The sequence below is a fragment of the Oryctolagus cuniculus genome, chromosome 1 (genome assembly GCF_964237555.1).
Source record: "Oryctolagus cuniculus chromosome 1, mOryCun1.1, whole genome shotgun sequence".
In the NCBI taxonomy this organism is placed as follows: domain Eukaryota; kingdom Metazoa; phylum Chordata; class Mammalia; order Lagomorpha; family Leporidae; genus Oryctolagus; species Oryctolagus cuniculus.
Window position 1 is genome coordinate 109701428 of NC_091432.1, and position 11091 is coordinate 109712518.

Genomic DNA, 11091 nt, shown 5'->3' on the forward strand with positions numbered 1-11091 from the left:
CTGGAATTCCCTCTGAGTGCGGGCGGCTCCGTGGGCTGGTGAATAGAACATTCCAGAACGGCCATCTCACGTTTGCCCACGTGGACTGCAGGCCTGCGACGCAGCTCCTCCCGTTTCTGGGAGAGGAACCACCTCCCTCCTGATCTCCCCTGGCGGCTGCTCCTGTGTGCATCTGTCCCCCATACAGAAATACTGAACACTGCCTGGGGGTGACCGGTGGCATTGGTGTTATCCGGGAGCCCATCTTCAGAGCAGGCGTCACAGACCTTGCCAGGCTCTGCCCTGCTGGCCCCTGCTGGCCCAGGCTTCCTGGGGCACAGGTGGTCTGCCAGGAAGTCCACCCCCCCCCCGGCCCCTCGGTGCCAAGGTGCTGGGAAGAGCACATGAGGGGAGCCACAGACTCGGTCCGGCTCTGGCTCTGATGGCCTGGGGGCCTCCCTGGGTTCCCCGGTGTCCCTTCTGTGGGTTGCTGGGCTTCAGGGCTCAGGGGCAGTGGGCTTGGATCACGAGTGTAATTCGTAAGAGGAAAGGTGGCCCACCTGCCCCTCCCCACTCACCCTGCAAAGTTTGAACCCCAGAAACTTCCCTGGGCTCTTCCTTCGGATGCCTGCAGACGCAGGTGAGCAAACCAGACGCTAGGTGGCGCCCGGATCCGCCACGCCGCGGGTCCCCGGGCGACCACTGTGGGCAGGGAGGGAGGCTGGAGGGCGGGGTGGCCCGGGCGGGGAGGCCGGTTGAGGATGCCTGAATGGACAAGGCCCTGGAAGACGTGGGAACAACGGGCTCGCCCTCGGTGCCCATTGCTGAGCCTCTGGTGCTGAGCTTAACGGGGGAGGGGGGCCCACAGGTGGGCGTGAGTGGGTTCAGCTGGGGTCGCCTGGCCCCGAGGGGTGGGGGTGGCGGGGAGAATCCGGTTCAGGGCCCCCCGGCCCCCCGCCCTGGGGCGCCCCCACCCTGGGGCACCCTGGGCGAACTGGCAGCGCCCAACATAGGTGGTGGCCGCAGGCAGCTACAAGGTTGGTGGGCTGGGTCACTCCTCTCAGGGAAACCCCAGGCCCTGGAAGCCGCCCAGGGCCTCTGTCCCCGCCCTGCCCCGCCCCCCCCGTCCCCCCAGCACCCTCCTTCCCGGCTGCTGTCGGTCCAGGTGACACCAAGCTACTGCTTTTACAGGCCACAGGGATGACGGAGGCTGTGTTTGTATACAGCTTGGAGACAGTTACGGAACAAGGTAGGCGGGGGAAGGGGCCATTTCTGAAGCCAGCTTTATTACCGGCAGGAGGTGGTGCGGGCAGGAGGCAAAGCCCACCACGATTGATCAGGCTGAGCCTGGCAGACAGGAGGTGGGTCGGCGGTCCGGCGTAGATGGGGGTCCTCAGCTGAGTCTGAAAAGAGGGAGGCAGGAGAGGGACTGGGAGCTGGGGTTTGTTCCCCCCCCCCCCCGCCCCGGTCAGCTTCCCTAGGTCATGCGCTGCACCCCAGGCACTTGTCAATCATTCAGAAACCCATGGCGGGTGGCAGACCCCACGACCCACCATGAGCCCTAGACTTCCTCCCAGCCCAGTCCCAGCCCCCCGCCTCCCCGACGCACCTGCTGTCACAGCTCGTCTTCACCGAGTTGCCTGGGTTGGGGGGCAGAGACAGGTCAGAGGCCGGCGGGAGGGCTGGGGCTGGGACTCTCAGGTTGAGGACCCCTTCCCAGCCCCAGAGACAAAATCCTCATCCCACCCCCGACCGCCCCCACGGTTCCCCGGGCACACTCACCTGCGTTTCTTATGCCCCCCACAGCGGAATCTTTTGCCTTGAAAGGAGAAAAAGGGATTCAAGTTCGCAGACTTCTGAAAGATGGGGTCATCAGCCTCTGTTCTCCCCATCCTCCTGACCACCCACCGGCGTCACTGGCTTAGGGCTTGGGGTCACCTCACATAGGGCCGGACCCAGAACATTTAAGGAACCCTCGAACGCTCACTGCAGTGGACCCACGGGGAACAGTGCAGGCGCTCACAGCACCGGGCACAGAGCACTGGGAGGTACGTGGCAGGAAGCCCCTCCGAGCCCCGCTCGGACCCCTGCTTGGGTTCGTGTGCCCTCCACCCCCACGCCGTGGCCGTAGTGCGTTAGGATTCCTGGACACAAGGCTGTGTGTGCTGTGTGCAGCATCTCCTTGCCTTTGGCCACGTGTCTGTGTATTTGTCTTTTGGTTGTGCCAGAACAAGTCAGCAGCATTTAGTAAGCTCCTGCCCTGTGCCTGCTGAGGTTGGGGGACCCTCTGTCACAGCCCCCATGTACGCATGGCCTTTGCTGAGGTACTGTTGGGCCCCCCAAGTCTCTGGATGGCAGCAGGGGTCAGCCTGACTTAGCAGAGTGGGGCCCTGGGGGTTTGCGATGCAGGGTCTGGCCCCTGGCTGTGAGAAGGCAGACACACCTGGGCCAGTTAATGTACCTCTCAGGTGGGCCTGCCTTGTCATTGTAAAAGGCTGGCGGTCGGGCCTCCCTCAGTGGTGCCCAGAGGACTGAATGGGCTAAGATGTGGCCCAGGTGCAGGCTGGTGCCCCCCCCCCCGCCCCCATTATGCCTCAGGTTCAAGCCCTCCCATCTCGGCAGCGCCTCCTGGGTCCACTAGAGGGCGCACAGGAGTCAGAGGGGACCTTGCTCTGTGGTCTAAGGTCCAAGCAGCCTGGCATCCCACTGGGCACCCCCTGCCGTGCTGGGGCGGGAGTGGACCTGGGAAGCCAGTGCTGTGCTCAGTGGCTCTGGGGGGAGACCCGCCCCCATCCAGCACCCCCCTCCACTCACTGAGGAGGATGATGAGCCCTATGACGAAGGCCAGGCCAGCGAAGATCAGGCCTCCCTGGCGGACAGTCTCGTAGTCTGGGCAGAGAGGGCAAGAGAGGCGGGATGGAGTCTGTCCCTGCAGCCCGCCTGGCCACCCACCCACAGCAGCCGCAGGGCAACGGGGCGGGGGTGGGGGGCAAAGGGGCATTGACACAGGCAGGGGGAGGGGCTGTGAGCCAGCTGGCAGGGGAGGTGGGGTCCCCAGGCTTACCATAGTGGAATGGGTCCTCTTCCCCTTTGGGGCTTCCACCTGAGAAGAGAGCCACAGGTGTGCTGGGGCGGGGGCAGGGAGTCTACGCAGTGACCAGCATGGGAACTTGGAATTTCCGCTCCTCCCCTTCCCAGCCGCGGAAGCCTGCAGAGGGCAAAGGCAGGCTCCCAGCAGAGGAGGCCAGCAGGTCTGCGAGTGCCCTGCCCGCGGCACACAGCCGGCCACCCCCATCCACGGGGGCTGCGGGGCCGGCAGCACGTCAGGGAGGGGCCGGGTCTCCTGCTCCTTGCTTGTGCGTGGCGATTTGAGGCTGAGAAAGACGCCCGCCCGCCTGTCCGCCCGCAGCCTGTCTCTCAGGAAGCTGCAGCTATCTGGGGATCACTGAATGAAGCAGGACCTCCAAGTTCATGGAGCAGAAACAGGAAACTGAGGCCCAGAGGAGGAAAGCGAGCCAACGTCCCCAGGGCAGGTGGAGCCGGGAGTCTTGAGCTGTTTCCAGTTAGTGTCAGAGCTGCTGTCCTTTGTCACCGCGCTTGCTTGCTCGCACGGAGCCAGCACACCGGTGTCATAAATGTTGACAGCCGTGGGTGGTCCTTGCCACTTGTTTAACCCCTGACAACCCCTTGAGGCCTCACCACTACTCCACTGTAACCCACAAGAGCACAGAGGCACAGAGAGGGCACGTGACTCACCCGCAGTCACACAGCGAGCAAGGGGTGGGGCTGGGATTTGAACCAGGAGGTGGCGAAGCACCCAGGAGCAGAAGCCCTCCCGGCAGGCTGGAAGGAGGCCTCTCAAGGTAAAGGCGCCTGGCCCTGGCCCTGTGGCCTCCCCACCCCGCCTCAGAGCCACTCACAGCCAGTAGGGGTCGCAGGCCTGCCCCCAGCCCTGCGAGGTGCACGCTCGCCCTTGGCCAGCTCTTCCGCTCCAGTGGGCACCTCCTGGGCTGTGCTGTCCCCAGCAGCCCATCTTAGGACTAAGAGAGAGCCGCCCGGCAGGGGTCAGTGCCCAGTCCTGAAGGGCCTGACAGGTCAGGAGGACCAGAGGCCAGGGCCAGGCCGTGGGGGCTGCGGAGCCCTCTTCCCCCTCAAGGGCATCGTCCCAGACTAGGTCAAGTCTTTTTCAAGGTCACATCGAGAGTTCACATCAAAGCCACAGCCAGACCCAAGCCAGGACACCCCTCCCTGCCACAAGAAACCACTCCCTGCTCAAGCCATTTGAAGAGCCCCTCCCCCACCCCACACCCTAGGCTTTTCTAGACCAGCTGACCTTCCCGCCCGGTCCCCCCTGCCCCGCCACCCAGTCAGCAGGTGTCCGCTTGGTCTGCACAGGCCTGAGTCATTTCTCATCACGGGATGCCTTTGGGGAGTGTGTCCTGAACCTGAAGGGCTGGGACCGGGCTAACCAGAGGGCCTGCCCCTCCCCCAGCCAGCCCTCCCTGCTCCCCTTGCCTGCGTGCACACCGGCTTCTACCTGCTGCCCCCAGTTCTGCCACTCGCGCTCTATGGCTTTGGGGTGAAGGCAGGCTAGGAGATGTTCTCGGGGAGGGAGCTGGCACGTGGAGGGAAGAGGGGTCCTCAGGGCGGCTGCGCAGCCGAGGCAGGCACACACTCACCGTCATCCCCAGCCGGCAGCCCTGCCATCTCCCCAGCCCACCGGGCTCCTCCGCCGCTTCCTGCCGCCTCTGCGTGTGCCGCAGGTGGCCGGGACGAGGTGCGGGCATTAAACATTAACAGTGCCAGGTAATATTTACCCTGGTCACAAGAAAAGCTGTGGTGGGGACGCAGGGGCTCCCGCAGAGCAGGGAGGAGGTGCGTGGGGAGGGAGGGGCCGGCTGGGTTTCCAAACCCTCCCAAAGGAAATTTCCAGAGAGAAGGGCCAGGGATGGGTCAGCGGGGGTCACCTCGCCAGCTGTGGGAAAGGGGAAGCGCAAGGCTCAGCCTGTGCTGCACTTGGAGCTCTGGGGGCAGAGGCGGGGGTCCCAGGGAGGCCCCTCAGCCCCCCCACCCCGTGGACGGGACTGCACCACTGGGGCACCTTACCCGGCACTCAAGGCTTCCCTGAGGGGCTCCCAGAGATGCCCCACCAGAGCCCCCCAGGGTCTCCCTGCCTGTGCCAGTGCCTCCCTGCACACCTCAGAGCCTGGCTCTGCTCCCCTCCCCTTGGGGCACTGTAGGCGCCTGTGCAGCAGAGGCACAGAGAGGTTGGGGACCCTGCCCAAGGTCACACAGCCCGTGAGGAGCAATGGGGAGACTGATGAAGAGACCTTGGGCTTCAGAAATCAGGGGCTGTCCCCGACCCTCCCAGATGTCTCCCATGACCTCCCTCTCCTCGGGGACTCCAGTGCCCAGGATTTGGTGAGCACTGCAGAGACCTTGTTCCATTTGAATCATCTGAATTGGTCTCCAGAAGAGACTGACGCCCAGTGGCACCCAAAGGGCTGAGGCCAGCGGGCAGCGTCCACCTGGGGCAGCTTGCTCCTTCCAAAGGGAGCCGCTCCATCTGTGACTTCAAGGCTCCTGCACTTGCCGAAGCTCTCTGTGCCTCAGTCTCCTCACCTGTACAATGGGCACAGTCCTGGCTCCTAGGGTTGTGAAGAGTGAGATAAGGCATGTGAAGGGTGTAGCATGTGGCTGGAACGGGGAGTGTTGTTCTTGCGTTGATCAGAAAAACCACAGGCACCAAAAGCATTGGACAGTGAACACCCAGCCCCTCCCCGCTGAAAACGAGCATAAGTGAGCGAGATGGAGGGAGGGAGGTCACCACCCTACGACCTTGCAGGCGGCTGTCACACCCCTGCGCCTCTCTTCTGCTTTCAGAGCTGGTGGTCAGCAGCACAAGGGGGCTTCAAAAGGCAACAGAAAACCCGCACCATCTTAGGATACCGTTTCCTCTATGGTCTATCCGGAGCCCCCTCGTACATCCACAGAGAGCTCCCTAGCCCTGGGGGGCCATTTATAGGTAAAGAAGCTGAGGCTGGGGGCCAGCGCTGTGGCGTAGCGGGTAAAGCCGTCGCCTGCACTGCTGGCATCCCATGTGGGCGCCGGTTCAATTCCCGGCTGCTCCACTTCCGACCCAGCTCTCTGCTATGGCCTGGGAAAGCAGTGGAAGATGGCCCAAGTCCTTGGGGAACCCCTGCTCCTGCGTAGGGAATGCAGAAGCTCCTGGCTCCTGGCTTCAGATGGGCCCAGCTCTGGCTGTTGCAGCCATCTGGGGAGTGGACCAGCAGATGGAAGACCTCTCTCTCTCTCTCCCCCTCTGCCTCTGTAACTCTTTCAAGTAAAATAAATAAATATTTAAAAATAAAATAAAAATTTTAAAAAAGAAGCCAAGGCTGATCCTTGGCTGCCTGCAGCTGCCCCTGGAGGTGGCCCGCGCTCCCCTGGGAAACCTGAGGAACCGAAGGCAGGAGGCTGAGGGACCCGCTTGGAACCTACGATTAGCACCAAACCCCGAGCTAGAAAGCCCGGCTCCTCCAGGCCACGCAGCTCAAGCTACTGCCACTCTTCACGTGGGTAGAGCACCCCTGTCACCCGCCATCCCATGAGCTGACTGTGGTGCCCCTGTCACACACCATCCCATGAGCTCTGACTGTGGTGCCCCTGTCACCCGCCATCCCATGAGCTCCGACAGTGGTGCCCCTGTCACCTGCCATCCCATGAGCTCTGACTGTGGTGCCCCTGTCACCCGCCATCCCATGAGCTCCGACAGTGGCGCCTCTGTCACACACCATCCCATGAGCTCTGACTGTGGCGCCCCTGTCACCCGCCATCCCATGAGCTCTGACTGTGGTGCCCCTGTCACCCGCCATCCCATGAGCTCTGACTGTAGTGCCCCTGTCACCTGCCATCCCATGAGCTCTGACTGTGGTGCCCCTGTCACCCGCCATCCCATGAGCTCTGACTGTGGTGCCCCTGTCACACACCATCGCAATAGCTCTGACTGTAGTGCCCCTGTCACCCACCATCCCATGAGTTCTGACGTGGTGCCCCTGTCACCCGCCATCCCATGAGCTCTGACAGTGGCGCCCCTGTCACCTGCCATCCCGTTAGCTCAGTGGGCATCATCTGTCCTGGGAGCCACCACAGAGGCTTCCTGGAATAACAAGGAGGGAAGCACAGGTGGAAAGTTAGATGAAAGATGTAGACAGACAGACAGACAGGCAGACAGACACGCCAGATCATAGGTAGATATGGACTGAGAGATGATAGGCACGATGGATAGATGATGATGGTGACCGATGATAGACAGTAGATACGGAGAGATAACCACTAGATGGAGACACATTGATGATGGTGATAGATACATGATCAATACAGGTAACAGGCAGACAGATTGAGATAGATGCTAACAGGTGCAGATGGATTGGTGATGACACAGATGATGGGTGATGATGACAGATGATGAAGATAGCTGGGTAGATGCTAGCCAGAGACAGATGACCGAGAGGTGACAACAGGAGAGCAAGCCGATGGCCGCATGCTGAGCCTTTATGTGCAAGGCACAGCTGTGCTTTACAAAAACAGTCTTTCGTTGCCACCATGGCTCTGCGAAGGAAGGGAAGCGTTTTTAGTGTCTCTGATAAAACAGGGAAACAATACAGAACAGCCCAGTCACAGGAAGTCAAATAATCTGCAGAGACCAGCAGCTGGGAAGTGGGGAGCCAGGATTTACAGCATGGCCCTCCTTCAGAGTTCCGGTAGATCGAGTCTGCACAGCCAGCAGGCCCAGGAGGCTGTGCTGAGCGCACGGCACGCGTACCCAGCAGGCCAGGACTGCACGCTGAGACGCCCTCGTCGCTCCTGGTTTCTGCTCTCCTGCCCCTCTGGGGAGCCGGGGGGTGCACTTGAAAGTGATGGAGGACACCTGGGGTGGGCGGGACTGGCCTCAGGGGACTCACCCGGGTACCACCTGTCCATGGCAGGAGCTGCTGGCCGCGTCCAGGGGCGCGACACAGGCGGGACGTGTCTGTCGCCTGGGGCCCAGATGCACGGAGTGGCACTGCCTGCCCGCACACCTCAGCTGAGCCCAGAGCCAGGAAGAGACGGGGGCGGAGAGGAGGGGCTGGAAGAGAGCCCTCAGCTCCTGCCCGGCTGCCAGGACGGGTTGGGGCAAGGGAGCCACGTGAGAGCCAGCTGGGGCCAGGGCAGTGGGGGAGGGGGGGCGGGGAGGGTCTGACCTCCCCTGCACCAGAGGAAGGGGACGCTACCCACAGCCCTCACAAGGGCTCAAGGAGGGCAGCCAAGGAGCACAAAAAGGTTGCCTGGAGCCGGCGGAATCAGAGCCCCCTTTTTCCTCCAGGCCCCTGAAGGAGACATAACGGGCATTTGTGGGTGGAGCCCCTTGAGCTTTTACTGGGGGTGGGGGCGGGTGGTCGCACTGCCATCCTGCAGGTCCCTCTGTCCTGTGCCTGATGTATCTGCCCCAGCGCCCCATCCTGTAGCCCTGTGTCCCCTGAGACTGTGCCTCTGTGGGGTGGGAATGGTCTTCAGGGCCTGGGCCTAGGGCCTGAGACTCCAGAGAGAGTAAGAGTGGCCGCAGGGCTGGAGTCAGGCTGGCATGGGGGCCGCTCCCATGGCCACCCCCAGGGACTTGCGCAGGCTGTGACGGCAGAACCGAGGATCGAGCCAGAGTCGCCTGCAGCCTAATGAGGCCTCTGTGGGCTGCTGGTTGGGGCCAGCAGGGGATGGCCGGAAGGCAGCCCATCCTCTGGTCCCGGGGCCGGGATGCAGCCTGGAGAGCCTTGTGGCAGCCCCTGCTCCCAGGTCACCAAGGCCTCCCGTGGGCCCAGGGCAGGCCGAGACTCACGGCCTCTGTGGGGCTGACCTGGGTCTGGGGTCTCCCTCAGGGTCGCCCTGGCACCAGCCACCGAGCCACAGCGCCGGGGAGATGCTGGGTCTGGCCTCAGCTTTTGTCTCCCCTGAGCTGGCAGCCCTGACCCCAGGCTCTTTGTGCCTCTCCCCACCCCCGGTGAGGCTGGCACGGGCAAAGCTGCCCAGGGGCCCTGTCACATGTCCCAAGTGGGAACCTGCCTGCTGTGACAGCCCAGACCGCGGGGCGCTGTGACAGGTGCATGAGCCTCCGGGCGGCGGACCTGCTGCAAACACACACGTGACCTGCGGTCCAGGGAGGTGGCGGTCTCAGCTGGACCGCCCCTGCCCCTACACACTCTCTGTTACTCTTGCACACTGGCATTCACACAATCTCTCTCTCGCTCACACACACACACACACATACACACACTCCGCCTGCATTCCCCACCCAGCCCTCGTGCTGTAAGGGAAGACACCTCCCTCCTGGAGTTGTAGACCGAGAGGCTGGAAAGGGCGTCCTTGGCTGCCCCCTCCAATGCCCGCACCGTACACGTGGTTCACCCCCTTGCTAACCCTGAGAGCTCCGAGGATAAGCCAAGGGCCTTGTGTGTCCTAAAAGGCCCCTTTCAGTCTGCACCAGCGACCTCTCGTGGGAACTGACCTGTGACTCCCCTGCCCCTCTCCTCACTGCAGCCACGCTGGTCTCTGACCAGCTTCTAACCCTTCAGTGCACAGCCCTGCCTCAGGGCCTTTGCACAGACTGTTGGCCTCCCGTCCTGAATGCAGGCTCCAGGCTCAGCTCCCACTGTCCTCAGGTCTTCCTCGTCAGATCCACTCAGACGCAGCACCTCAAGCCCCTTCTCAGTTACCTCTGCTGTGCACACGCACCACTGTCCCACAGGGCATGGGCTTTCCTTTCTTGTCTTTCTCCCAGGTAGAATTTAAGCTCCGAGAAGTGAGAAGTTCTCTTTGTTGGTTCGGTCCTGGACCCCAGAGTCTGGGGCAGCACGGCGTGGACCCTGGCGTTGTTCCATGGCTCCGTCAGCCCCAGGGAGGTACAGCGGTCCGGCCGGGGCACAGGCAGGCCCAGCTGGTCCAGGGCCGCCCTCTTGTGCCGCCACCGGCCTGGGCACACAAGTCACTGTGTCGCAGGGGCAGCAGGGGGTCAGTACCCCCACTGCCCCCCAGACCCTTCTTGGGGGGTTCTCTCACTCCTCCTGTTCCCACCCCTGCCCCCTGTCCGGGGCCCCTCCCAAGCCTGCTGCCCATTTGTCCTTTCCGGGGCTTCAAAGTTGTGGTCCCGTCCCTTTACCTAGCTCATGTCCCCGGCTTTCCTCAGTCATCTTCCTTGTCCCCCACCCCATTCCAGCGGGCTGAGGTCAGTGACAGGGCCTGGCTGGCACTGGGGCAAGGAGCTGTCCCACCCTCCCTCAGAGGCCTGACCTGTGGCTGCCATGTCCCCCAGGACAGCTCCAGGGTGGCCCCTCCCTCCTCCCAGCAGGGGTGCCAGGGGCCAGGCCACCTGGAGTAAGCCGCTTTGCACCCTGGCTCTGGGACTGCATGGCCCCGGAGGTCGCCGCCTGCTTCCATCTTTAACACCTACCTTGGGGGGTCGCTGTAGGAGTAGGGACGATGTTTGTGAAGTGCTAGGCCGAAGGGGTCTTGATGAGTGGCAGCTTCGTTCTCCTCGGCCTGAACCAGCCCGGGGGACACAACCCCTTCCCCTGGCTCAGGCCCCAGCGGGGCACCATCCACAGCAGACTCCTGGGAGCGCCTCCCGTCCAGGAGCCTCGGGTCTCTGCCACCACCTCCCTCTCCTCCCCAAACAGACCCAAGCAGCGCAGCTACCCCGGCGTGTCTGGCCCCAGTTCCTGCTCTGCATCTTCCCTGCCACGTGGAGCCGACAGGCATGGGAACATCACTCTGCTGTCCCAGAAGGGATGTAGGCAGGAGAGCCCCCCGCCTGCCACGTCCAGCCCCCTTGCCTGTCTGTTCCAGGCTGGAGCCAAAGGGGGCATCAACGCGCTCCTGCTCTGGGTTTGGGGTCTTCCACCTTTCAGCACTGTCCCAGCAGGCAGTGCCCTCAGCTACTGTGCCTCAGCGTTCCCACACAGGCCTCTGTCTGCCCTGTTAGACTCAGAGCAGAAACCTGAGGTGGTCTCTGGCGGGCTGGTGGGGTAAGGAGGGCCCTGGCAGAGACTTCCAGCTCCCTTTGCGCCCCCGGTGCTGGCAGCC

General features: G+C 63.0%; 1 protein-coding gene and 1 long non-coding RNA gene across 8 annotated transcripts; one reads left to right on the forward strand and one right to left on the reverse strand.

Moving 5' to 3' along the window:
- The first annotated feature begins 705 nt into the window (after nt 1-705).
- LOC138850687 (uncharacterized) lies at nt 706-6370 on the forward strand. 4 transcript variants are annotated; one of them, XR_011390795.1, is made up of 3 exons: nt 706-847; nt 1171-2027; nt 5863-6370. It is a non-coding gene; the product is annotated as an uncharacterized lncRNA (long non-coding RNA). The 4 variants fall into 4 exon arrangements; XR_011390794.1 differs by having other exon boundaries at nt 1171-1228; XR_011390796.1 differs by having other exon boundaries at nt 706-814.
- Nucleotides 1245-8108, reverse strand: FXYD2 (FXYD domain containing ion transport regulator 2). 4 transcript variants are annotated; one of them, XM_051835977.2, is made up of 6 exons: nt 7944-8108; nt 3044-3082; nt 2794-2868; nt 1762-1798; nt 1589-1619; nt 1245-1382 (listed from the first exon to the last, which is right to left on the reverse strand). In XM_051835977.2, exons 1-5 carry the CDS (start codon nt 7960-7962, stop codon nt 1595-1597), a joined length of 195 nt encoding a protein of 64 aa, XP_051691937.1. In that variant the 5' UTR covers nt 7963-8108; the 3' UTR covers nt 1245-1382; nt 1589-1594. The 4 variants fall into 4 exon arrangements, with proteins under 4 accessions (XP_051691937.1, XP_069934872.1, XP_051691935.1 ...); XM_070078771.1 differs by lacking the exon at nt 7944-8108 and adding an exon at nt 4659-4840; XM_051835975.2 differs by lacking the exon at nt 7944-8108 and adding an exon at nt 4659-4817 and having other exon boundaries at nt 1245-1408.
- Nucleotides 8109-11091: the final 2983 nt, after the last annotated feature.

Excerpts from the sequence above, each read along its gene's own strand:
- FXYD2 (XM_051835974.2), bottom strand. The coding sequence starts at position 4,766 with ATGCCCGCACCTCGTCCCGGCCACCTGCGGCACACGCAGAGGCGGCAG. Across the intron at positions 3,083-4,658 it reads GCTGCCGGCTGGGGATGACG|GTGGAAGCCCCAAAGGGGAA; the intron begins GTGAGTGTGTGC and ends CTCTCTTCTCAG. Across the intron at positions 1,409-1,588 it reads AAGACGAGCTGTGACAGCAG|TCCCTCTCCTGCCTCCCTCT; the intron begins GTGCGTCGGGGA and ends CCCAGCTCCCAG.